This window comes from Orcinus orca, chromosome 1 (genome assembly GCF_937001465.1).
Source record: "Orcinus orca chromosome 1, mOrcOrc1.1, whole genome shotgun sequence".
Classification (NCBI taxonomy): Eukaryota; Metazoa; Chordata; class Mammalia; order Artiodactyla; family Delphinidae; genus Orcinus; species Orcinus orca.
In genome coordinates this window covers 99,012,683-99,039,050 of record NC_064559.1, presented here as the reverse complement: position 1 = coordinate 99,039,050, position 26,368 = coordinate 99,012,683, and the positions used below count along the sequence as shown (strand labels likewise).

Genomic DNA, 26,368 nt, shown 5'->3' with positions numbered 1-26,368 from the left:
TGGATGAGAGGACGGATGAAAGTCAGGGACTGCATTGGTCCTGCTCAGCACAGGGTCTGGCGAATAGCTGATGCTCCGTAAATGTTTGTCGAGGGAATAAATGCTGCCCATCTGACCAAGGCCAGGCCTGGGCCCTGCCTTTGTAGGCATCCCTGAAAACAGTAATGACACCTGTGCTGTGGTCGAACCAAGAGGAGGATGGGCTGGTCCTTGGGTCTCCTTACGCTTAGGTACACCCTGGGTGGGCTGAAATGAATTGGGGGCTGGACCATCAGGCCTCTGAGGAAGCTCCAGTGTCCCGCCCCAAAGCTGGTCCAAGTGAGGGTGGCTCTCCCTCCCCAGGCAGCTCTGGGCTGAGCCCAGGATCCCCTGCCCTTAGGCTCCTGCTGAAACTTTAGCCCATCATCCCCCACCTGAGCCTGAAGGGCTCCCACAGCTATCCTGGCCTCATAATCTTCAGTCCAGAAGGAGAGGAGAGGCCCAGCAAGGAGCAGAGGCTTGTCCCCCTTCCAGGGTGAGAGATGGAAGAGAGCCTATGGGGAAGACTAACATTTCTCCACCCTGAGGCACCCACTTCCCCGGCTGGGGAGAAAGAGGATGTGGAGGGGTCCTGCTGACACCTGTTGGGACCAAGCAGACCCCTCTTAATGTGACCAATGATTTCCCTGATGCCTGAGTGATCCCCCAAGCAGGCCACACCACTTTCTGGTCCTCAGTTGCTTCTTGAACAAAGGAGAGGCGTGATCCCCAAAGGCCCTTCCTTCTGGGACTCTGTTCTCTGGTTCTACAATTCCCAGCTTCTAAGATTCCACCTTGGGGCAGCCGGAAGGGAGGGCGCGTTGCCGAGGACCGTGCAGCTGTCAGGCTGCTCCAGCTTGAGTCACCAGCTTGAATCCCAACCTGACCTGACACACCTGCTCACCTCAATGAGTGGGGGTGGGAGCTGAGACCTGAGTCCAGTTACCTCCAGACACCCCCAGATCTCCTCTGATGGCTGCCAGAATTGCCTTCCTCTCTGCTTTTCTCATCTCCTACTCCCCTGCAAGTGGCTGGATCCCCTGGGGGAAGCTGGGAGAGGCTGGCCAAACCTGTGGAGGGCTGGGATAGGAACGAGATTTCTGGGGCGCTGGCCGGGGGCAGAGGTCAGGCAGGCATTTGATGAGGAGGCAGAAGAACGGAGGAGACGACCTTTTAAAGTCCCTTCCAGTTGGAGGAGTCGGGCATGCAGCTCCAAGGGATGAGAAAAGGACGAGAATGTCATGGGAAAAGAATGATGGTTCAAGAGGAGACCAGGGGCTGGGGTTAAGTGGGGTCAACCCTGTCTCATCTCACCCACTTTGGTGCCAGTGACTGGGCAAGGGGCTGACCCTGCTGTCTGGGAGCAATTGTCACAGCCCTGTGGGGAGCGGGCGGGGAGCGGGGGAGGAAGGGGCAATTCAGGCAAACCCCACCAGCCCACCAGCCCAAAGGGAAAGGGGAACAGAGATGGGAGGAGAGGGACTGGGGTTCCTGGGACACCCAAGGAAGAAGGTGAGGGAGGGACACTGCCCCCTACAAGGCTACTCTGAGGAGGACTTCTCTTTGAGTGGGAATAGGGCTGGGAAGGAAGGTGCGACTGGACTGTAGGAGGGATGGTGAGGAAGGGGCCAGGCCACCCTTGGGTGGGCCTGGAGTGGGGAGCTCTTGGCAGCCCCAGCTGAGAGTGAGGGTGCTGTCAGCCAGCCAGGTTTCTGCTGCTGCCTGGGAAGAGCCCAGCCCAGAGATCCTTATCCAGGGCAGGGACAGAACTGGTTTCTCGACTGGCAGCACCAAGGGGGACAGGGGAAGGAAGAAGCCAAGAGGTCAGGAGGGCAGTGGCAGGCTTGAAGGAGAGGTGGGAGGACCTGACCTGGGGACCCCCGACCCTCACTGGAGCCGCAGTCTCAACCGCCGGGGGACCTCCGGAGGCATCGCTTTTGCATCCTATTTGCATATGACGGATTCACTTTCTAGACGGACTGAAGGACCCTCCCAGGTCCCCCAGCTGTCCCTGTCCTGCTATCCTGTCCCCCGTCTTTCTCAGGTACGACTGGCCCAGGCAGGAGAAATCCCTGGGTGGACTCCTCCCCACCTCCCCACCCCAGTCTCTCCCTTTCCACTGACACCTGAAGAGTCCTAAAGTCACTGAGGAGAGAGGCAGAGGAGCCAGCAAGAGGTGGGGGACTCTGGGGGACTCTCCTCAGAGCCTGCTCCCTTTCATCCTCCGCTACAAAGGGCCTGGCGGCCCCAGTCCCATCCATCTTGTGCCTGTGGCGGTCCTTAAGTAGCCCTTTGTTAGGACCTGGGGTCAGAGGGCCTGACCAGCATGCCCCCTCTCCTCTGAGCCCCACCCCTGGGGCCCTTTCTTTCCCCCTCTTCCCCTCCTGCTGAGTATCTCAGCCTTCTCCAGCCTAGATCTCTCTGTCTCTCCCTCTGTCTCTCTCTGTCTCTCTCTCTGTCTCTCTCTCCCCTCTCTCAGGGCTTCCTGTATCTGGCTCCACCTCGGCCAATCCCTCCCATGTGGATTCCTGTAACGTGGTTCCTCCTGTCACACACTGGCACGGAGCTGCCCTCAGGTTCTGGAGGCCTCAGAGGTACCCTGGGCCTTGGCTTCCCCAGGACTTTCTCCTCTCTGGTCTCAGCTGTGCCCTGACTCTCTTGGTTTTGACATTTCTAGACCTTTCTCTCAGCTCCATGCTCCTGTTTCTTGGTGTGTGTGTGTGTGTGTATACTTCAGTTTCCCTAAGATGTCGCTGTAGACTGTCCCAGTGCCTGTAAGTGCCCCTGACCTCAGGAGAGAATCACACATACCCCCTCCCTTGGCTTTGCCCTCCCTTCCTCTCTGGCTCTTCTTGCTCTGGCCCTTGTTGGGGCTCAGTGACCCAGGCCCCTCTGTTGCCCCAGAGGTTTCACCTTCTCCCTCTCCTCTGAGAAGCTTGGACTCTAGAAAAGACTCTGCCCACAGATATCTCACAGAATTTTCAGGATGCATGCAGGGGGTGGGGGGGTCCTATGCATTTTCCCTCCAGTGCACTGCTGAGTAATGAGGGCAGGTAACAGAAGAGGAACCCAAGAGGCCTTGGGTTGGGAGGGGAAGCTGGAGAGATTTTCTCACAGGCTGGGCTGGGCCAAATGGGTGAGGTGGCCGCTCCCTGGTCCAATCTCCTGGGTCCAGGACTGTAACTTCCTCGTCATCTCAGGCTGGCAGGCAGGGAAGTACTGGAGAAGCAGAGCCAGGAGGAGGTGCCTGCCCAAGGGGAGCCTCGGTCTCAGGGTGGACACACAGCTACTGCCTTCAGAGAACCCCCAGTCCGCTGGGGGAGACCCAGTCCCTGCCCTCCGAGATCTCCTGGGAAAAAGAAATGTCTCTTCTGTCTGCCATTCTCAACAACTTTATTCAGAAAGAGACAAGCTAGGCAGAGAAACAAGAGCAGATGCCCCGAACAGACAGACAGAGCTCCAGCCGCAAGGGCCTGGGAAAGGCTTGAAGAAAGGCCTCTCCAGGGTGGGAGGGGGGAGTCAAGTTGACGGGGGAAGGGTAGGTTGGGGAGCCAGCAGCCTGGATGCAGGCCAGACAGAGCTGGAGTCAAGGATGGGGTGAGAGGGGAGGAGGTGATGCCGAAGATAAAGAAAGGGCTCAGGCTGACAAATTAAGACTCTTCTGGGTTAAACCAAACACAAAACGCATCCAGAAAGCTCAGCCTGATTCATTCTTCCAGTTCTGAAAACAGCACCAGCAGCGACCAAAGCCAGACAGCCATTCTTTTTTTTTTCATAAATTTATTTTTATAAATTTATTTATTTATTTTTGGCTGCGTTGGGTCTTCGTTGCTGCGCACAGGCTTTCTCTAGTTGCAGCGAGTGGGGGCTGCTCTTGGTTGCAGTGCGCGGGCTTCTCATTGCGGTGGCTTCTCTTGTTGCGGATCACGGGCTCTAGAGCTCGCAGGCTTCAGTAGATGTGGCTCGTGGGCTCCGTAGTTGTGGCTCGTGGGCTTTAGAGGGCAGGCTCAGTAGGTGTGGCTCACGAGCTTAGCTGCTCCGTGGCATGTGGGATCTCCCCAGACCAGGGCTCGAACCCGTGTCCCTTGCATTGGCAGGTGGATTCTTAACCACGGTGCCACCGGGGAAGCCCCCAGACAGCCATTCTTGACGCCTCCCTTCTAATGCATCACAGTCTGCACCCTCCCCCAAATTTTTCTCCACCTTCTGCCCGAGCACCTCCCCAGTCTTCTGATGGCTTTCCTTCACTTCCCCTTTTCTCTGTTCCATCTCCACCTGGCTGCCAGAAGAAAATCTTTAGAACACAAGTGAAATGCCACCCCCTTTTTTAAAATCCTTCAATGGCTTCTCATTGCTCTTAGAATAAAATAAGAAATAGTGGCAATTCCCTGGTGATCCAGTGGTAAGGAGTCCGTGCTCTCCCGGCTGAGGGCCCGGGTTTGATCCCTGGTCAGGAACTGAGATCCCACAAGCTGCTCAAGGCGCAGTCAGAAAAAAAGAAAGAAAGAAAAAGAAAAGAAATACTTACTGTGGCCCTCAGGTCCTTCAGGCTCTGCACGATCCAGCCACTGATGGCCCCCAGCTGCCAGGCACTCCAGTTATGGGACCTTGAACAGCCCCAAACTGTCCTTAGAGACGCTACCCCATGGTTCTCTCTGCTTAGAGCACCTTCCCCTCTGCTCTACCCCACTGAGTCCTCCAGGGTCCCCCTAAGTACTTTGTCCTCCAAAACACCTGCTCTTCTGATGCTCTGCCCACCCCCAATCTAAATGAGGTCTTCTCTGTGGCACTCTCTCCCTCTACTCCGCTTCTCCTTCATAGCACCTACCACACAGGTAATTGCATATATATATATATATATATATATATATATATATATATATACATTTTTTTTTTTTTGCTGCATCGGGTCTTAGTTGCGGCACGCGGGGTCTTCGTTGAGGCGTGCGGGGTCTTCGTGGTGGTGCATGGGCTTCTCTCTAGTTGTGGCACCCAGGCTCCAGAGCTCGTGGGCTCTGTAGTTTGCGGCACACGGGCTTTCTAGTTGAGGCGCGTGAGCTCAGTAGCTGTGGTTCATGGGCTTAGTTGCCCTGTGACATGTGGGATCTTAGTTTCCTGACCAGGGATCCAACACGCGTCCCCTGCATTGTAAGGTGGGTGCTTTACCACTGGACCACCAAGGAAGTCCCTTGCATATTTATTTTATTTTATTTTATTTTTTTTTTTGCGGTACGTGGGTACGTGGGCCTCTCACTGTTGTGGCCTCTCCCGTCGCGGAGCACAGGCTCAGGACGCGCAGGCTCAGCAGCCATGGCTCACGGGCCCAGCCGCTCAGCGGCATGTGGGATCCTCCCGGACCAGGGCACGAACCCGTGTACCCTGCATCGGCAGGCGGACTCTCAACCACTGTACCACCAGGGAAGCCCCCTTGCATATTTATTGATGCATTTACTTTTTAACCATCTTTCCCTACTAAAGGTCTGTTCCCCTCCCCCCCACAGCCCCCATGAGGGCAGAGATCTTGTCCATTTTATTCATTTCTGTGTTTCCAGTACCTAGCAGGCTGCCCAGCTCCTAGGAGGCTCTCAGGAAACAATAGTTGGATGAATAAATGAAAGGGTCCCTCACCTCCCCCACCCCACACTCAGAGACGGGACTTGCTTACCCAAGGACTCTGCACACTGTCTGCCTGCTCCCTGGCCCTGACCCTCTGCCCTCAGCTGCCGAATGTGGCCTCTCTTGGGGCAGGAACAGAAGTCTCTGGCCCCAGGGCATCCTGGTCTTGCAGGGAGAGGAGGCTCCCCAGCCGACACAGAGGCTCTGAAGCATGACCACCAACTGTGCACTGTGCCGATGGAGGGAGAGGCCGCTTCAGGCCGTGTGAGGAGCTAAGCTTTGGAGAAGCAGCTGAATGCCAGTGGGTGAGAGGGAGGCATACCATGCAGGGGAGGTTGGAGCTGAGGCCTGCCTGGAGGAACACACATCGGAAAGGGCAGGGGCCATGTCTTGAAGGGCCTCTAATACCCATTTGGACTTTATTTTGGACAAAAAGAGGGGGTGCAGCTAAAGGGATTTTGTGTCTTGTTTTATGGTTTTTTAAACAGGGCTCTGACATAATAAAATGTATGTGTTGAAGGATCCTCTGGCAGCACTGTGGAGGATAGATCAGAGATGCTAAGAGCTTACTATTGCTAAGTGCTATGTACGTAATGAGATTTATTTTATTTAACTATTACAACACGCTTGTGAGGTAGATGTTATATATAATTGCTGTTTTCTAGATTAGAAGCCTGAGACTCATAACAGCCCTCTTCATTGGAAAAGTGCTGCTTCCCATCCCATGGGATTCTGATGTGATTGTTAATCACCGAACCAGACCTGTTCCTTGGCCATGGGTGTGGCATGAGGTCCAGGCCTGGCCAATCAGTGGGCCCCTTGCTTTGCCAACAGCAACTAGACCAAGGGCCCAAGGGATGGTCATGTGATATAAGCAGAACCAGACTGAGTCCTTCTGGGATGTTGAAGATATAGACCCGGGAGAGAGTCCCACTTGTTTTTGGATCTCAAGCGGTAACCATGTAAGCTTGGGGCATATGAAGCCAATTTCCTATGACTTAGAGAACATTTCTGTGTGATAGGATTGAAGGCGACCAATGCACAAAGAAACAGAGGTGAGCAGGATGGATGCAAAGGGAGAGGCTGATGTACTTGTTTGGGTCCCTGGACTTAGCCACACCTGAAGCTAGACCCAGCTGAAACTTCCCAGGACATAAGCTATTGAATTACATTATTTTGTGTTTAGTTCAAAACTATACATGTACTCCCCCACCATGTTCAGAGCAGCACTATTTACAATAGCCAAGCCATGGAAAATAATCCAAGTGCCCATCAACGGACGATTGGCCTAAGAAGATATGGCATGTATATATATATATATATATATATATATATATATATATACACACACACACACACACTATGGAATATTACTCAGCCATAAAAAAGAATAAAATATTGTCATTTGCAACAACATGGATGGACGTAGTGATTATTATACTAAGTGAAGTAAGTCAGACAGAGAAAGAAAAATATTATATATCACTTATATGTGAAATCTAAAAAATAATACAGGGAATTCCCTGGTGGTTCAGTGGTTAGGACTCCACACTTCCACTGCAGGGGGCCAGGGTTCACTCCCTGGTCAGGGAACTAAGATCCCGAAAGCCGGGCAGTGTGGCCAAAAAAATAATAATACAAATGAACTTGTTTACAAAACAGAAACAGACTCACAGACATAGAAAACAAATTTATGGTTACCAAAGGGGAAAGGGGATGGGGGAGGGATAAATTAGGAGTATGGGAATAACAGATACACACTAACATATATAAAATAGGTGAACAACAAGGATTTACTGTATAGCACAGGGAACTGTATGCAGTATTTTGTAATAGTCTAAAATGGAAAAGAATTGAAAAAAATATATATATATATCCGAATCACTTTGCTGTACACCTGAAACTAACACAATATTGTAAACCAGCTATACTTCAATTAAAAACAAAAACAAGGGGCTTCCCTTGTGGCGCAGTGGTTGAGAGTCCGCCTGCGGATGCAGGGGACACGGGTTCGTGCCCTGGTCCAGGAAGATCCCACATGCCGCAGAGCGGCTGGGCCCGTGAGCCATGGCTGCTGAGCCTGTGTGTCCGGAGCCTGTGCTCCGCAACGGGAGAGGCCACAACAGTGAGAGCCCCGCGTACCGCAAAAACAAAACAAAAACAAAAACAAAAAATCCAGACAACTGAAGCTCAGAGACACTAAGTAACTTGTCTGAGGTCACACAACTAGCAAGTGGCAGAACCAGGATTTGAGCCTCTCTTATTCTAACACTTGTGCTCATTTCGCCCTATCACAGCATGATAATGTAAAGAGCAAACAGGCAAACCAGTTAGGAGGTGAGCAGTGAGAAAGCATGGTCTAGGGCAGTGGCCTGGGGAAGGAGGGCAGGCATTTGAGAGAGATGATGGTGGAATTTGGGAAGACACGGGACAGACCTGAGTGTGGAGGCTCAGTGAGGTGAGTGGGAGGAGGACCCAAGGGGCCTGGAAGACCCAGGAGACAGGGCAGATGGGGCAGAGTGAGGGATCTCAAGGCAGAGATGGGTTTGTCTCAGACACAGAGGATACCTGGGTAAGAGCAAGGTCAGCCCGTGGGTGGTGACGAGCTCGTCTGGAACCAGGTGGGAAGCCAAGGCCAGGCCCAGGGTCGCCCACAGATCGGGGTTGGAGGAGAGAGAAGGAACAATTGGAGGAGGAGGAAGCTGTGTCACCATCATGGGAGAAGGTGGGAATCAGTTTCCCAGCATGCCAGCTCAGAGTCAGGGGGGCCCTGGTGGCCTTGGAAGCCAGAGCAGCAGACAAAGGAGGCTGGAGAAGGGGAAGTGAAGGTGATGCTCATGGACTCAGCAGCAAATGAGGGGGTGGTGTTGAGAAAGGTGAAGGGAAGGTGGTTCCCTCCCAGGTGTGTAAGTCGCACCGGTGCTGCTGAAACATCGACTCTCTCACACTGCAATTTAGAGGCAAAGTTGAACTCAGGTGACTTACCCAACCCCTTCCCAATGAGCCAGAGACAGGTTTTATTTTCTAAAACATTTTAATAAAATTAACCAATAAATATTCTACACTGTATGGGCTACAGGGACAAAGAGTGGAAGACAGAGGGCCGGTCTTCCCAGTCGGGCCCTCAGGTCCCCTTGCAGAAAAAGAGAGAGACGGTGCTCTGGGCTGGCTTGGGGCTGGGACTGCTGACTTGGGATGGGGGGAGTGATTCTGGAACGGGTGATCTGGGGTCCTGCCATCCATCCCACTTTGTTGGTGTATGGGAGGAGAGGAGGGGCCAAAAAAAGCAGAGCCCCTGCAGGAGGCATCCTAGCACCCCCAGAAGTGACTGGGATGAGGGGAGAGCTAGCCTAGAAGGAAGGAATGGGGGAGGGGCAGCCCATGGGGCAGTGAAGCAGGGAGCATGGGCTGGTGGCAGGCTCTGGCGGCTCTTGGGCCACAGCCACTCACTCTCGGACATAGACCCTGGTGCACACGATGTCGTCCGCCGTCATGGTCTGAAAGGGGAGAAGTCATTGTTAGCCTGGGTCCTGTGCTTGGTTGCAGGAGGGTTGAGCGGAGGTACTCTGCTTGACCTCCAGGTCCAAACCTACTTCTTGGCTCAGGACTGACAGGTAAGAGCTGGTCACAAAATGCCTGGGCATCATGGGATGGAGGACAGTACAGCCCCAGGGGTCCATCCTAAGTCTTTCTCCCCAAGCCAGGAAGATCCCCGCGGAGAACTGTTGGGACCTCTCAGCGCATGTCCTTTGTTCCAAATGGAAGGGACACCCTTTTACGTTTGCACAAGGACACTGTATGGGACAGGGACAGCCTAGTCCTGCCCCAGCAGCTTCATAGGAGACAGGGAGACCAGCCACAGTTGTTCTTAAATCTCCTGCACCCTGGAATGTCCCGGAAAATCTCTGAAGGTAGCACTGGGCTTGCTCTGAGCTGAGAGGAGGCAGGCCTTACCAGGATCAGCTCTCCGTCATTGGTCAGTTCTCTGGTCCAGGAGGTCTTGGGACCCTCTCCCTTCAAAAGCCTCTGCTCGCAGACCATTTTGTTCTCACTCTCCCATTTTACCAGGCTCTGCATGAGAGGGTGGTCAAGTGAGGTGGGCCCACAGCAGGGACAATGCTGTGAGAGGTATAGGGGATGCACCCCCTTTCTTCCCACCACGACTATCTAGGGACTTTCTGCATTGGAACTGGAGGAAAGACTCTAGGAAAAGACTGGAAAATGTCATGTTGAGAGGCAGGGCAATAGATGCCATGACCCTGAGGGACCCCGTCCCGGCACGCACCTTACAGGGTCTCCCGTCCACAGTCTGCTCCTCAAACTCTTCTCCAATATTGAAGTTGATCTCTGTGGTACGCACGGTGGTAGAGGTTTTGATGTAGAAAGTGTCTCCCTCCTGTTTGATCTCCACTGCTGGCTTGGATGCTGCAGCCACGGCGATCTTCCTCAGCATCACGTTCACCCCTGGAGGGAGAGGAGAGGCTCGACTCTTATGGGTGCTCCAGGCGCCTGGCTCACACTCTCCCCAGGGACAGCAGGAGCAGGCTGAACTATGAGCGGCTGGGAAGAGGGGCAAGCTGCCTGGGTGTCCAAGAAAGCACCTTGAAGGGAGGGCAGGTGGTACAGCCCCGATGGCTGGTGGGTTCAGGAGGATGGACAGAGAGGCAGTGCCCCGCCCTTGGGAGTTCTGCTTCTAGCTACGGCCCCACCTGGATGAGTCAGCAGCCCTGGATCGGGATCCCCAAGTCTCAGCTCTTCACTCGGTTCTTGGGGGCAGCTTCCCCCTATTCCTCTCATCCTGCGACAGCTCACCTTGGCTCAATTCACCTGACTTTTGGTCCTTTGTCCATCCTGCTGGAGACCATCTGCTGGGGTGGGCTCATCAGAGTCACTGCGTCTGCACCCCCGCCCACGTGCAGGGCAGGCCTTCCCCAGCCAGGCCTCACTACTCACGTCCTGGAGTAGGGGCCACTTCCCTCTCTGCCCACTCACCTCCCCTGTCTTGTGGCCTTTATTTGCTGAGCCTCTGTCCCTCCCCAGGATGAGAAGGAGCAGGGATTCTCAGCAGGGGAAGAGGTGGGACAGCTGTTTCCCCCTACAGAATGGTTAGAAGCCTGGGGACACCACCGGCTGTGAAATAAGATCCATTAGGCCATGATTTCCACCTGGCTCACCCTCCCTTGCAGGCTGGGTGACCCTGGGCAAATGGCTTAACCTCTCTGAGCCTTAGATTCCACAACTGTAAAATGGAGACAGTAACTTCTTCAAGAGCCTATCACATGGGATGATGTGTGTTTAGGCCCTAGCACACGCAGTGCCAGGCACATCTATATGTTTTCAGGAAACAATAGCTACTCTTATTGTTGTTGTTATTTTCACTGATAAAAGGAAGGCAAAGAAGAAGCCAGAGTTGGGGCTCAGACAAAGTTCCCTGCATCGGACTCCTGCCCACCTGCCCTCCTGGAACAGAAAGGGACACTCCCCTCCCCTCCCCTGATGTGGGCCCGACTCCAGGAACACCCACCCAACTTCAGGGGTCAGGTCTTCTCATTCAGTCTCTGTGGATTCAGAGTCGCTGTGCCTGTCCCCCTATCCTTTCCCAGATTGGACCCCTTCTCTCTATTCCCTAGTTATTTAAAAGGAGTGGAGGAGCCAGAGAGAGCAGCCCTCTGGCAGGAAGTCAAGCAGGCAGGGAGGCACCTCTAGTCAGGGCCCAGGTCCAAGCTCTACACCCTTCACCTGGCCTGGCCTCCTGCCCTGAACTGGAGCAGAACGCTTCAGGGAAGCAATGGGTGGGATGAGGGGCCAAGCTGGGCTGGGCCAGGCAAGTGGGATTCCCTACCTCCCAATGCGGTCCAGACCCCCTGGCCCTCCTCCAGACCTGGGTCCCTAGAGAAGAAACAAATCCCCTTTCCCCTCGGCACCAGAGCAGACCCACTCTATTCCAGACAGAAGGGAGTGGGAGGAAGCCCTGTCCCTCAGGAGCCCCAGGAGCCCACTTCTTGGCTGCCAATCTCTTGGGTCCAGGGAGAAATGACTGAGGTTCCCAGGACTAATTGACTTGGTAAAAGAGACATATCCCACTCCACCTCCTTGGACAAAAAGACTACTTCACTCTCTGGTGCTACCCGGGAAGTCCATCCTGTTATCCATCTTTCCCGTTATAGGAACAGGAGCTGCTAGCTATGTGTCGTAACCATCATACTGGATGGGACGGGTATCCCCCAAATACCTGAGCATCCCTCCCCAGGAGGGAGACTCTTGCATAGGACAAAGAGGGGTGAGAAGGGACTGAGATTCCTGCGGAAGCAAGGCTAGGTCCAGAGGAGACACCCCTCCAGCCCGCTTCTGGTACCTGTGGTGCTGGGGCCAGGCTCAGCCAACGTTGGCTGATTCAGGACTGTGTTTGTCTAACGGGTCTGTTTTCAATCTGCCCCACAGCAAGCCCTGAGGAGGGCACGTGGCTCTGAGAGACCCCGCAGGGAGGACAAACAGACTGAGGACAGACAGACAACAAGGTTGGGTTTGGGATCTTATCCTCCAGCTGGGGCCTGGGGGTGTGCCAGGCCACTGCCTCCTCCACTGGGGAGAGGGGCCAGAATCCAGAGAAGTCGGGGGATGGAATGGCATCTAGGTTTCTGAAGGGAAAATTGTTATCCTTTGGCAGGATCTTGGTGGCACGCGGGATCCTGGCTGCTGCATGAGGCATGCATGCGGGATCTAGTTCTCCGACCAGGGATCAAACCCAGGCCCCCTGCACTGGGAGTGCGGGGTCCCCATCGGACCACCAGGGAAGTCCTGGATCTTTAATTTCAACAAGGGTAGGGCAAGAAAGGCTGACATGATTACAAGAAATACTGTGGTCAGACTGCAAGCAGAACTAATGGTAAGGAAGGATGGAAATCCCTGCTTTCCTCACTGCATTCCAGCCCCTTCCTAGTTCCTGACTCATTTCTACAGCCCCCGGCCCCACAAAGGGTGCCCTCTGCTCATTCCAGCTGGGGTCTCTCTGTTCAGTTCAGAAATGGATGGCTCCAGGGTTCCCAGGTGGCTTCCCAGTGGCTGGGTCCTTGACTAACCTCCATCTCTTTGCAGAGCCCTCTCCCCAGCCGGCCCAGGCTTTCCCCACCCCTCCTCCCCAGACACCAGAGGGCACACAGGAGTTGGGAAGGGAAGTCTGGGTAGATTCAACTTCCTCCACCTTTAACCAACAGACCTAGCTGGGCTGCAGCCCGTCTCCAGGGAGGCAGGGAGAAGAGAATTCGGATTTTCTCAAAGGGAGGGGATGGCTGGGGTTTCACACGAAGCCATTTGTTGAAATCTAAGAAAGTGATAATTATCCAGAGCGAGTTTAGGATTCTGGAGCTGCTCGCTGTAGGAAAATATTTGTCTCACAGATGGAGGGTGGGGGGAGCAGAGTGGAAAAGTTCTGAAAGGGGGATCTGGGGGCCCTGCGGTGACGGATCACCTGGTGGGTGGAGCCCCGCACAGAGAGATCTGGAATCTGCCCGGGGATTGGGTTACCTGCGGGGGGCAAGGGGAAGGGGCAGGAATGCCTGGGGTGGGGGTGGGAGGCTCGGCTGGGTAGGGACCCAGGCTCCCAGCCTGGATGCAGGGTTTGCAGCTTCCGAACTGCGGAGAACCCCACTGCCTCACCCCAGGGAATACCGACCTCATGCTTCTGGTTTCTACTTGATTCAGAGGCTGAGTCGCCGCAGGAGTTGGCGTCTGTGGGCGCCCCGCCAGAGGAAGAAGGATTTAGGTGTTCGGGCTCAGCGCCCCGGGACCCAGGCGTCTGACCCCTATTCTTGGGAATGCAGGCGCCCAGCTTCCCACGCCCTGATTCCAACTTCCCTTTCTTTCTCGTACCCACCTCCGAGGCCTCGGCGGAGCCCCCTCTCCTCTCCCGGGCGCTCAAAAATCTCCTTACCCAGAACTTTGAGCAGATCCTCAAAGTTCTCCGATCGGATGATCTTCCAGTTGCCAGAGAAGTTGGGCATGGTGGCGGTGCTAGTGGCGGTCCCCTTAGATCCTTCGGCTGGAGCACTGGACGCTGAGTCCTTTAGTCGAAAGAGATGTCTCCACCGCCTTCGCCAGATGGTAAGACTCAGGAACCAGGACTCGTCCGAGGACAACCCTAAAGCCGGCCTGGGCTCTCGCGCGGGCAGCTTTTATACCCTTTGTGGACCCGCCCTTGTCCAAGAATGAGGTGGTCCCGCCTCCCGCTCCGCCCCCCCCTCCACCCCACCTGGGGGGCCTTGAGCCCCGGCCCTGCATTACCACCCCACCCCCACTCCCACCCCGTCCTCTGGATCTAGCCCAGTGGGCGGGTCCAGAATTCGCTGAGAGGGCCCGAGATTGCTGGCTCCCGCGCCAGTGGGTGGATGAGGAGGCGGACGGAGGGCTATAGCCCTCGGACTGGGCTCTCAACCGAGAGGAGAGGGCGCTAGGCCCGGGGCACAGATGCTGGGCTCTCATGTCCTGCAGTCCGAGGCACAGGGTCGCACCTCGGTTGTTCCCCATCCCTGCCCAACCTGACACGGTGCGCTCGACTCCTTGGCGCCGGACACCCGGCGACACCACCGGCGGATGAACCCCTGCTTGCAAGCCAGAGCTGGGGAAGAGAATGCGCGGCCGAGCTCCGGCTCCACTGAAGCTTGAGTTGGATCCAGTGTGACCGCTCCGAACTCGAGACCGGCTGGGGAGCCCTGGGGTTTAGGGGCCAGGCACCTAAGTGAGGCAACGGCGCCCCCTACTGGAACAACTCGAAGAGGCTGGGAGGGGGCTTCACCCCCTACCCACCACCTTCGACTCCCCACCCGGTATCGGGCTCAAGTAGCGCCTGCGGACGCTGGAAGTTGAAGCAAAGAGACTCATTCTTCTTAAAGCGTTGGGCGGGCATCGAAGGGTTAAACAGGAGCCTGGAGCGCCAGGCTGCGGAGGGCAGAGGTCACAGCCAATCACTTGACACGAGCTCTTTATTACGGCGCTTTCTCTGTCACTCGGCTCCCCAGACCCCCGAGGGAATCGCAGCAGGCGGCAGGGAGGGGAGGCGGGGACTGAGGCGCGGAGCCCTCGGCGCGCCGCGCTGCCACCTAGGTTGCGGGGAGTCTGGGTGCCCCGGGGAAGGGGCGGAGCGGGGTCTCAGGTGTCACCATTCTGAGCCGTAAAACTGGCGGAAGGAGAGGCCGCCCCGCCGCGAGCAGCTTTGAAGTGGGAGATCAAAGGAAGGGGGTAGGGAACGGCTCCCCACGGAGACCCAAGTGGGAGTGAGCGAGACCCCGGGGGAGAGGGCCAGGAGACAGAGAAACAAATGGAAGTCAGGCAGGGAACCTCGGAGACAGGCCGGGAGACTCAAGACCGCCGACCGCAGAGGATGCGGTATCCTGAGCGGGCGGAACCCGGGGACCTGTCTAGCGCTGAGGGACACTGCAGCCCAGCTGCCCTCGGCGAATCCGTGCACGTGGCCCCGATGCCCGTACCGCACCCCACCCCCGCCACCCTGCCGGAGCTGTCCTCCCAGCTTCTTCCGAGACGGTGAAGAAAATCCCCTCATCTGGTCCCAGCCCTGGGTTCCTGCCCTGGCCCCTCCCTGCCAGCGTGGCCATGGGTGGAGCAGAAGACAGGCTCTCCGAGATTCTAGGCCCTTTCCCTTAGAGCCCGGGAACGGTCTAAGGAGGTAGGGGCCTTAGTTGGGGAGGAGCCCGGAGGAGGAGAGCCAAGGGAGAGGGGCTGGAGGATTTACCAAAGTCACACTGGAGGTCGAGCCTCTGTGCTGTAAAGAGGAAAAGCTCTGAATTACGGGTGTGCAGGAAAAAAAATAATGCAACTAGGGTGACTCTGGAGCAGGAGGGATGGAGATTAGACTGTAGAAAGGACTTCTTGACAGGGTCCCACCCTGCAATAACCAATAAAATGTCAGTTCTGAAGAAGGGAGCTGGATGCTCCAGCCTGGTTTTAGGGTTCCAGGTTTGGTGCGGGAGAGTTTATTTGGGGGTGCGGGTGGCCTGGTCTTCTGGAAGTGAGGGGGCAGCAGGTCGAAGGGCTCTCGGAGGATGGACAGACAAAAGCAGAGGTGGTGGAGGGAAGGGGGTGGTCCCTGGGGGGTGCTTAGGGCCTGGGGTTAAGGCACAGCCTGTGCTCCTCCCCCATCCACCCGGCTCCAGCAACGCTGTAGGTAAAGGGAGGGGGATTAGGTTCTGACAGTGAAATCAGGCTCCCAGCCAAAGGGATGAGGAGAGGCTGGGGGAGGGAACATGGCGGAAAGCAGACTCCTGCTGCCTCTCCTTCCCCCTCACTGCCCCCTACCTCTTCCACCCAGGTCCCATGTCCATCTCCACTCCAGCCCTCTTGAGACCCCAGCCAGAATAGTCCAGTCTCCTCCTCAATATGCATCCCTCCTGCTGCAAAAGAGAAGGGCCAGTGGTGGCCCTCTCCCCCACAAGCCTTGTGAGAAGGATGTAGAAACCTCGCTCAAAAGATGGTCAACCAGAACGAGGGAGCCTAGACCTGCAGGAGCACAGAGGAGGGATGTGGTCTGGCTGAGGAAACTGGAGAGGCTGGAGGTGGGGGCTCCCTGGGGTGGAGGAAGGAGGCCTGGGCCCACTCCCCTCCCTTCACTTCCTCACTCCCCCCACTGGCCAGGCAGCCAGAATTTCCAAAAAGACAGAAGTAAGACAAAGGAAAGTCGGGCTGGGAGGGGAATTTCTTCCAGATGTGCTTGTGGTTTGGCAGCTCTGGGCCTGAGTTTCAGCCCCCGCACCCCAACCCTGGCTGAGGGAGGTGGGCAGAGGGTCCAGAGCATGGTGCCGGGCAGCTAGGCTGGATGTCTCAGCCTCCAGCAGCCCTGTTACCCCACAGAAGCATGGAGGCTCATGTGTAAGGGGTGCTTAGGGGAGATTCAGGGGAAGGGGGTTGGGGGACTGGGGTTGGGAGCAGTGGGATGAGAGGGCTGGGGGTACCGGGAAAGGGGGCTAACAGAGGAGGCTGGGGGAGCCTAGGGGCAAGGGGCAGGGACTAGGGCCCTGGAACAAGGCGATGGGGAGGAGTTTAGCCAGCATCAGTCATTCAGTCACAACTGGCTTTAATTTCCCGCTGGGATCCATAAGGAGAAGGAATTTCCTAGTGTCGCTGGCCTTTTAATTATGACCAAATCTGCTGCAGATCTCCTGGGGCAACGCGTTCCCCTTTCTAGGAGCCTTGGTCATACTCCTCTTGGGGTTCCCCCTAGGAATTTGGAGACTCAGGTGGGGGAGGGTGCTTAATTGGTGAGAAAAGCTGGGGGAGCAGAGGCAGGATGGGGGTGGGGTGGGGAGGAAACCAACCCGCTTGAGAGAGTTAGGAAAGAAACACTCTGGGGATTTGTTCCCGTTGCAGTGTGGCTATGAGGAAAGTGGCTGGTTTTGCACAAGGAATGGAGATGGGCAGGCTCTGAATGGTTGCAAGAGTGTGGGTGTGAGTAGATGTAGATGCGTGCACGATTGAGGGGTCTGGGGGCTTGGGAAGAGGAGGCTCCCCCACTCCTCTCCATCATTCCCTTGAAGCTGAGTGGGGGAGGAGTGATGGGAAGAGTGGGAGTGTCATGAACCCCTCACCCTCACCCCCAACTGGGACCAAGGAGATTCTCTGGCCAAAGCCAGCACTTGTAGAAGGGCCTCACCCTGACCAGTGTTATTGCATCTGCTGGATCACAGAGTTTGTTGGCTGGGAGTCATGTAGAAATTAAACCCAGGTGGGGCTGGACACCTGGGTCTCTGCCACTCAGGGTAGGGGCAGCAAATAAAGCAGGACTTCTATAGAGGGTGGGGAAGTCGGAAAGTAGAAGAGGGGAGTTGGGAGTGCCTGGGGCAGGACAGCTGTGTCTCCTGGCCTCCCTGAGCCCTCAGGATTCCACTCAGCACCGAGCGTAGACTTAAGCATCCTGCCTCCTAGTCTGCTCTGATCCTCGGTACCGAAGGGGATGTTCCATTCGTGTGTCTCCCTGGGTTTAGGGACCAGCCCTTTTCAAATCTGGTAAGGCCGGCTCTGATTCTCCGCAAATGAAATTGCCGTTGCAACAGGATGGATGGCAGTTAGACCAAAAAAGAGCTTCCAGCAAGCTAAAGTGCAAGCTGGGAGGCAGAGAACTAGAAAGGAGGCAACTCATTTCCCAGGAACATCTGGGCACATGGGAGAGACCCTGAGAACTAAGGAAGACGTGAGCAGAGAATCCGAGTGACCGGGGGAAAGGGCAGCTGGACTCAAAGGTAGGGGATGACAAGTGGCCTCTGGGGCCAGCCCCAGGGCCCTGCAAAGAGGGAGGTAAGTATGGCCCAGTAGGGTCAGAGCCACGGGGAGTGAGGAGGGGACTGACTGTGATAGGAGGGATTACAGTTAGACAAGGGGAGGATCTGCACCGCACCCAGGCAGCCAGGTGGCTCCTCTGTTGTTTTTGGCTCTGCTACCTGGTTCCCAGCTCCTTCCACCAACGCTTTCCTCAGGGCTGGGCCGGGCACACTGAGCCGCGGGGGGGCTGAGCAAGGGAGGGGAGAAGGAGGAGGTGGGGATGCACTGGCTGAAGACAGTGTTCGGATTGAATCTCTTTCGCCTGAGAGAGGCCCCTGGCTCTGCTCGCCTTTTCAGGGGGCAGGCGCAGAGGTGTGGGCAGTCACTGAAGAGCCTGGAGACCCCCTGCACAAGGCCTGGCCACCACTGCACTGATTCTATTCCTTGACCCTGGGCTCTTTGTTTCTCTGTCCCTCTACCGTGGCTCCACCACCTAGACTTTGCTTCTTGCCAGTCTGGCATGGGAGGTCATCCCTTTCTCCACGTAGGCCCCTGCTCAGTTTTCTCTCCTACTGCAGTGAAAGGCACCAAATCCGACTCCCCTTCCTCTGGAGCCTCCACGCTTCTCAGAGAACCTCCCGGCTGAGGTGGGGATTCAGTGTGGCTGGGACTGTTGATGGCAGTTGCCAGCATCTGAAGCTGGATGGGCCTGGACCTGACTCTGGCCAGCTGTGGCCCCTCCCCCCCCAAGGAATCCCCCCAGGGCAGCACTGCTGGATGAAGAAGTCAGTCAGCACCGAGACCTGCAGTTAAACTCCTTTTAGCTTTTATGATGCAGTGACTAGGGCCAGACCCCTCTGCCATTTCCACTCCCTGCCCTGCACTGGCCCCTTAACCCTGGCAGCCCAAGGCAGGAGGGAGAAGGCTGTAGCTATGACAGGTTTGGCAGGCTGGACACCTGGGTTTGCATGGCACCTGGGGACAGTGGCTAACCCTGGAAAAGATGAACAGCCTGCAGTCTAGCCCAAAACTGGTTCTGGGGAGCCCGAACCATCTCCCAGATGCCTCCTCTCCCACTCTCTGAGGATGGCAAATGGAAGAAGAGCCAGGGGTGTAAAGAACCCCTCTCTCCATTGAGATGGTCTGGAGTTTCTGGAGGAAGAAAGAAATCGGCAAGGCTGCAGATTGGATGGGTGCTCTATCCCTCTTCTGGCCTGAACTGCAGAAGGTGGGCACTGGGCCAGATAATCAGACTCTGGGATTGAAGAGGAAAGAGGCAGGAGGGAGGCGAGAAGGGCGAGGTCCCAGAGGAGAAACTGAGGGGGCCGCAGGTCTGAGCTTTGAGGTTCTGGATGGAGACAGAAAGAGGGTGTTGGACTCACTGTCCCTGGTGGGGGGGGGCTGTGGGCAGGGTAAGGGGGCTGATGGGTCAGACTCAGGAACGTCGGCCAGCTTGGGGAGAACACCACTTCAAAGCTCCTTAGCTCTCACATTCCCCTCCTGTCTCTAGCCCCCAAATGCAGCTACTGTCTCCAGGTAAGACCTAGTAGCTTGGGACTTCCCTGGTGGCGCAGTGGTTAAGAATCTGGGGACAGGGGTTCGAGCAGGGGACACGGGTTCGAGCCCTGGTCCGGGAAGATCCCACATGCTGCGGAGCAACTAAGCCTGTGCACCACAACTACTGAGCCTGCGCGCCTAGAGCCAGTGTTCTGCAACAAGAGAAGCCACCGCAATGAGAAGCCCGTGCACCGCGACAAAGCGTATCCCCCGCTCGTCGCACCTAGAGAAAGCCGGCGTGCAGCAATGAAGACCCAACACAGCCAAAAATAAATTAAAAAAAAAAAAAAAGACCTAGTAGCTTGGCCCCCAGCCTGGCTCCTAGGGGCCTATGGAAACCAGCTGTGCTAATGGCTCCAGGAAGGGGGCTGAAGCCCCAAGAGTCGGGTAATAAGGGCCAGCTTCCCCAACACCAGGGCCCTTCCTGCTGCAGACCAGGCCCAGGCCAGGGGGCCAGACTCCCTGGAGACAGAATCAGAGGTGCAGGGGGATTAGAGCAGAGTAAGGGAGGGCCCCAGGAGCCCAGATTCCTGGTCCCTGCCCCCATCCTCCCATCTTGAGCAGGCAGGGAATTAAGAAGGGATACAAGAGTTCAGAGTCTGGCCCCTTTGCCAGGCTAGGGCCTTGTCCTTCCAGTGACCCTGCCATCCCACCCCTCCTTATAGCAGGGCTGGAGACATGGGAGTGTGGGGGAGGCCCCAGACTGACCTAGCCCTAATGGCTTTCCCTGGGCAGCATGAACAAAATGGGAAAAAGATGTGTGAAGTGGGAAGCTCTGATTTCCTTTCCCCTGTAGGCTCCAGCTCTGGAAAATGTTAGCTGTCAAAGAGAGACTGTACAGTCTCCCTGCCTCCCCCAACCCAGTACCCCTTACCCCATCCCATCCACCAGGGCCCCCCAGCCTGTCTGGATTCCTAAAGGGCACTGGGCTAGTGTCTGTGAATTTCAGCTCGCCAGGCTGAGGACACACTGTTGTGACAACCCCCCACCCCACCCCGCCCCGCTTGCGTCTTCTCCACCAATCTGGGAAAGACATCCACGCGGGAGCTTTGGCACTTGGGATACTCAGGGACACGTCCCTGGGGGATCAAAGGAGCCAGCAGCTCCTGGATTTCACAGCTGCCAACCTCTCGCCACGGTCTCACGCCTCCTAAATCCCAGTGCTCTAGGACTGTTAGCCACACATTTCCAGGTTTCCGGATGATCCGGAGTTTTGGTTAGTCTTCCCACTGAGCTTGCAGTGGCTGGCCTAGAGAGGGAGCCATCCTGAGTCAAGGACACACAGTGTGTGCCTTTCTCCCTGCTCATCTCCTCTGATGAGCTCCCTGACCCACGGGTGCTAGGTTCCTAGGAGCCCCAGGGAATTGATTCCAAAGCTGGGAGGAGGCAGTTCTTGCCTTGGAGTGGAGAGTGGGCATCGGGGTGGGTTCTAACCTAGCAGAAAGGCAACAGATCGCTCTGCCCTTTCCCCAGCCCGGGGGCCCCTTTGATCTGACCCCAGATCCACCCTCCCACCCTTCAGGAAAGCTTCCCAGACCTACCCACTCTGCCAGCTCAGCCCGGCGTCCAAGCCCCAGCCTTAGGTGTCCGGCTATCGGGCTATATTATCTGCCTCTGCCTCCCTGTTGGTCCTGGGTGTGGGCTCCATCTCCCTCCCCAGCTCCCAGGGCGGGGGGCAGTCTGCCTTCTTCCTCCTTTGGTTATGGTTTGGATCCGTCTCATGGAATCTTTCCAAGAAGGAACCGAGCAGGATTCCTCAAGGTAGAAGGGAGTGAAGAACCTGCCCCTTGGGGAAGCTGCCTCTGGTCTAGGGATGCCAGACAATTTAGGTTCCTGGTGCTGCATTGGGACAGGGGGGTCAGGGTCACAGGCACAGGGCCCGATCCTCAGTGCCCAGGTCTGGGAAAGGAGTGGCTCTGACTCTGAACCCACCACTGTGCAACAGCTTTCCATGTACTGTCATGGGTCTGTTTGATTCCAAAGCTTTGCTCTAAAACACTTCAGAGTGGAATTCAGTTGAGCCTGGAGGAAGATTAAGATGTACTTGTCTTTCCAGGGCAAATTCTTAAAAATACCTTCTCTCTCTGCCTCTTCCCTCCACACCCATCTCTCTCAAAATCCTATGCATTATATATACTCTTTCAAAGAAAGCACAGAGTTGATGGTATCCCTAAATAAGGCTAGAAGCCTTACATATTGAAGAAAGAAACAAACTAAACCAGCAAGTCAGCACAGTTAAGCGGTGGGAGGGCAGAGAGGAGATTGGAGCAAAGACCTGTGCAGCAGTTCCCACAGGCCAGGGGCTGGGGTGGAAGGGACTCACCAGGACCCCTCCCCAACAGTGCCACTAGATGTTACTTACCCATTTAGTCACTGCGCGAAAGAGATAGTGCAACCCTGACTGTCTGCTCAGAGTCTGCAGCAAATCTCCACTCCTGACCATCCTTGGGTCCCCAACTTCTGAGGGTGCATGTACTTCCTGAGCTCTCTTTGGTGGGCTAGTGTATACAGGAGCTTGGGTGAGAGTTGAAAAGCCAAAGGTGTCGGTCTTGGCTTAAACATTTGTTCAGCATCAACCACGCCAAAGATCATCCGTGTGTATGTAAAATTAGTCTCAAATGAGGCCACTTACCACATCCACTGCCTCAACTCCTATCATCTCTTGCCTAGATTACAGCAAGAGCCTCCTCTTTGGTTCTCTGTTCCCACTCTCCTCCCTTCACAGCAGTCAGGGGGAGTCCTTTAAATCCTGAGCCAGTTCACACCAGTCTGCTCAAAACCCTGCATTTGTTCCCCATTTTGTGCAGATAGTAAGCCCAACTCCTTACGATGGGCTACAAGGCTCTATATTATCTGCCTGTATCTCGCCCTGCTCACTAACCCCAACTCCTACCCCCTTCCCCTTGGCTTCCCCTGTTCCAGCCATGCCAGCCTCCTTGCTGCTCCCTAAATACACCAAACATCCCTCCTGCCTTTGCACCTCCCTCTTTCTCTGGAATGCTCTTCCCCTAGAAAGCTACATGACTTGCTTCTTCACTTCTTTCAGGTCTGCTCAAGTGTCACTTCCTCAGCGAGGTCTTCTCTAAACAGCCCATCTAAAATCTTATGTACACATATCTGCCTTATCCCCTTACTTTTCCTCATGTCACTCATCACCCCACTACAAGGGAAGTTCGTGCAGACTTCGCTAGCCTACAACGGTACCTGGCACATGGTTTGTACTCAATAAATATTTCTTGAACAAGTGACTGAAAAGTGAATGACATCAACCAAAATCAATGACTACTAAGGCTGAAAGAAATACCTGTCTTTCATTAGTACTCTTGTTCCTGGCTTAATCATTTATTTAACTGTCCTTGATAGATGCATGAAAGAGGTACTCTGACAAAAATCAGGTCTGAAAACGAGAGTGATATAGCCCTGGCGGAGGCCATGACCGCTGCCTGGGAGGCCTCAGAACTCTCCATGATGCCTCAGCCGCCCTCTTAGAAATCCCTGACCCAACTCTTTGAGGCTCATGCCATGTTTATTGCATCTTCAACTCCTTGTTCGCTGCATCTATCTATCTCAGGTCCCTAAGGATCTAGCTCAGGCTCCCCATCCTCCTGTTTCTAATCCTGCTGCCGGGGAGTTCCCTGGAGGTCCTGTGGTTAGGACTCCATGCTTCCACCGTAGGGGGCACGGGTTTGATCCCTAGTTAGGGAACTAAGATCCCACGTGCCGTGCAGTGCAACCAAAAAGAAATCTATCTATCTATCTATAGATATAGGTACAGATATATAGATATATAGATATGTAATCCTACAGCCAGCCAACTGGGGGCTTCCAGCGCTTACTCAACAGGTCAGCCTCTCAGGTCCTTGACTCCATGGACTCCAACAATCTCATCTCCATCTCAGTTCAGACACTCACCTCCAGGACCACACACTGTCCTCCCATTGCGGCCTATGCAGCCGCAAGCATTTAAACTCTCCACTTCTCTGTTTGGGCTGCCGAGTGATGCTAGAAAAAAAACTGTGACAAGCAGCTTGCAGCTTGCAGCTTGCAGCTTGCAGTGCTCCTGCAAATTCAGGTTCTGACCTCAATCGGAACTCTGCCGTTGCTCAGAGGCCTTTCCTTGTGTTCTCGGTCGGCTCGCTCTCCCGTCTTCTCAGTGGCTGCTGCAAACCGTCTTTATTCTTCCCAAGCTCCTGTCCCCTGACTTCCCCCTCATACTCAGCAGAGCACTCTGCCTCCCATTTAATGAGCAATCGGGGTCACCAGGTGCTAATCACTTTATTCCACCATCATCCCAAACCATCTCCATCTGTCCTACCCGTTCCTTTTTCCTTTCTGTCCCAGAAGACAAGGGATCCCTATTGCTGGCCAAGGCTAAGCTTGGCATCCCTTCCCCCTACTCTTTCAGGATCCCCTGTAGCTTACTTCACCTGCCCCCTCGTGAGCCACCTTATGCTCTACTGGCTTTGTCCATTGGCATCCTAAGACTTCTCACTCCTACAGCAACCTTCACCTGCTTTTCTTCAGAGCCAAGAAAGAGCAGTCCACACCCACTCATCTCCTTCCTCACCTCCAATTTATTCTCCAGCCCACGTCAGCTGAGCTTCTGCCGCCTTCCCCACCACCACCACAGACATTGCTGAGATCAAGGGCACCAAATCGCTACAAAATAGACCCTTTTCTTTGCTCTCAGCTTACTGGCTCTCCGTGCTGTTAATGCTATCTCCTCCCTCCTGGGGATTCTCCTTAGCTGTCCTCTTACCCAATAGCCCTCTCTCAGACCTCTCTTCTTCCAGCAGCTTATAAGGATGGGTACTTCCTGAGACTTTGACCTTCTGCTGCTCTTTATACCTTTATGTATAAAGGCTTCGTTCCAATCCAAGGCTTCCATCCCACTGCTACACTCTTGTCTCTAAGCCTTAGTTTCCAGCCCCAGATCTCTTTTACTCTGCTAAACTCCAGTCTGGTACATCCAGCTGCTGGCTGGACATCTCCATTTGGGTATCTTCAGGCAGCTCAAAGTCAAGTCAGTCAATACCCAAGTCATCCTCCTCAAAAACCTGCTCTTCTGCCCACCATATTCTCTGTCTTGGTGAATGGTACCACTGCTGTCTATTCACTGTAATTCAGAAATATCAAGGCAACCTTTAATCCTCTTGCCCTGATCTCTAAGTCTTACTGACTCTACCTCCTCAGTGATGATCATATACATCTTCCCACTTCATTAATTCAGGACTCCATCACTGCTCATCAAATTAGTCAAACAGAAGAACTCAGCTCCTGGCCCTTTCCCAATCCTGCTTCCATTGGGCTGCCAGCGTCGTCTTCCTAAAACCCAGATCTGACCACATCACTCCCCTGCTTTAAATCCTTGCAGGATTTAAATTTAAATTGAAATTAGTTTACTGGTTTCTCTTCTTCAGGTTGCCGTAAGCAACTCGGGGTCACAGGCCATTTCTCTGTGCCTAGCACAATGCCTGGCACATAGCAGGTACTTAATAAACATTTGAGTGGAAGGATTCCAAGCCTCATCAGGTGCTGCCTGAATGTGTTAACAGCCAAGCAGGGCAGCGGTTAAGAGCAGAGGCTTCAGACAGGCAGACTTGGCAGTCTGAATGCCAGCACCACCAACCTCCAGCTATTTGGCCTGGGGAATATTTCTTCCTTTTTGTCAGCCTCAGTGTCCTCAACTGTTAAATGGGAATACCTCCACTTACCTTACAGAGAATGGGACAATGCTCCTAGAGGACTCAGCACAGTGCCTGACACAGAGAAGCACTCTATAAATGGTTGCCATTATTATTATTATTAATGACAGCAACCATCAGTTAAACTTCAAGGTTAGAAAAGAACCCCAGAATTTTAATGCTAGAACCACTGGGGCTCCAAGAAACAAACTGACTGACCATCACGAATTTAGTAAGTGGCAAGATCAAACTTAAAACCTAGTATCAATACAACAATAAAATGCTGTTATGGGCTGTTTTGTGGACTTGCCCTTAATTACAGGGTAAATGAAAGAGCACTGTGAACAATGATACGTAGACTGTAGACGTAGGATATTCATAAATGCACTTGGCATATTGCATACATGGGAATTTGCGTCTCTAAACTTGCACTTGTGCTAATGTGTCTTGGGGTAAGTTCATAATTACAGTGCTGTTCATCCTTCCTATCGTCAGCTGTAACCATCTGTTAAACTAGGAATCAAATGATTCCTTTAGAGCCTTAACTCGATCAGTGGTTTTTTTTTTCTTTTGGCCACACCGTGTGACTTGTGGGATCTTAGTTCCCCAACCAGGGATTGAACCCACGACCTTGACAGTGAGAGTGCAGAGTCCAGTGGTTAACGGGACGGCCAGGGAATTCCCTCAATCAGTGGTTCTTAAGGGTAGAGAGAATGGCAGTGCTATCACCTGAAATTTCAAAATACATCCCCCCTTACCCTTCTGAGAATCACTTTGTTACATGAAATTTTAAGATCAGTAATGTGTTTGGCATGATAACACTTCTCACACTCTTTTCCCTTTATCCTTCTCACCTGCAGAAGGGGGTCTTGGCATTAGAAAACATTATTATGCTATGAAAAGAATGCTATTGGAAGAGCATGTGTTTTGTTATACGTATGCTCCACTCTGAAGAGCCTTAATACCCAAGACAAAACAGGACTTGCTGATTGCTATTTCCATAGTAATCTGCAATGGGGCTTATCTGTCATCAGTTGGATGAAGCCTGGGAACAGAGGGGCAGAGAAAGAGGGGATTAAAATACAGGGATCCCCAGGGCTTCCCTGGTGGTGCAGTGGTTAAGAATCTACCTGCGAATGCAGGGGACATGGGTTTGAGCCCTGGTCCAGGAAGATCCCACATGCCGCGGAGCAACTAAGTCTGTGCTCTAGAGCCCACGGGCCACAACC

The 26,368-nt window shown here is 54.5% G+C and overlaps 1 protein-coding gene across 3 annotated transcripts; it reads right to left on the bottom strand.

Moving 5' to 3' along the window:
• Positions 1–8,649: 8,649 nt before the first annotated feature.
• CRABP2 (cellular retinoic acid binding protein 2) lies at positions 8,650–14,311 on the bottom strand. Of its 3 annotated transcripts, none has more exons than XM_049702070.1 (5): positions 14,169–14,311; positions 13,565–13,722; positions 9,920–10,098; positions 9,589–9,705; positions 8,650–9,131 (listed from the first exon to the last, which is right to left on the bottom strand). In XM_049702070.1, the coding sequence occupies exons 2-5, from the start codon at positions 13,632–13,634 to the stop codon at positions 9,081–9,083; spliced, it is 417 nt and encodes a 138-aa protein (XP_049558027.1). In that variant the 5' UTR covers positions 13,635–13,722; positions 14,169–14,311; the 3' UTR covers positions 8,650–9,080. The 3 variants fall into 3 exon arrangements, with proteins under 3 accessions (XP_049558027.1, XP_004284593.1, XP_033270418.1); XM_004284545.3 differs by having other exon boundaries at positions 13,565–13,771; positions 14,169–14,304; XM_033414527.2 differs by lacking the exons at positions 13,565–13,722; positions 14,169–14,311 and adding an exon at positions 10,344–13,276.
• Between the last annotated feature and the right edge of the window lie 12,057 nt (positions 14,312–26,368).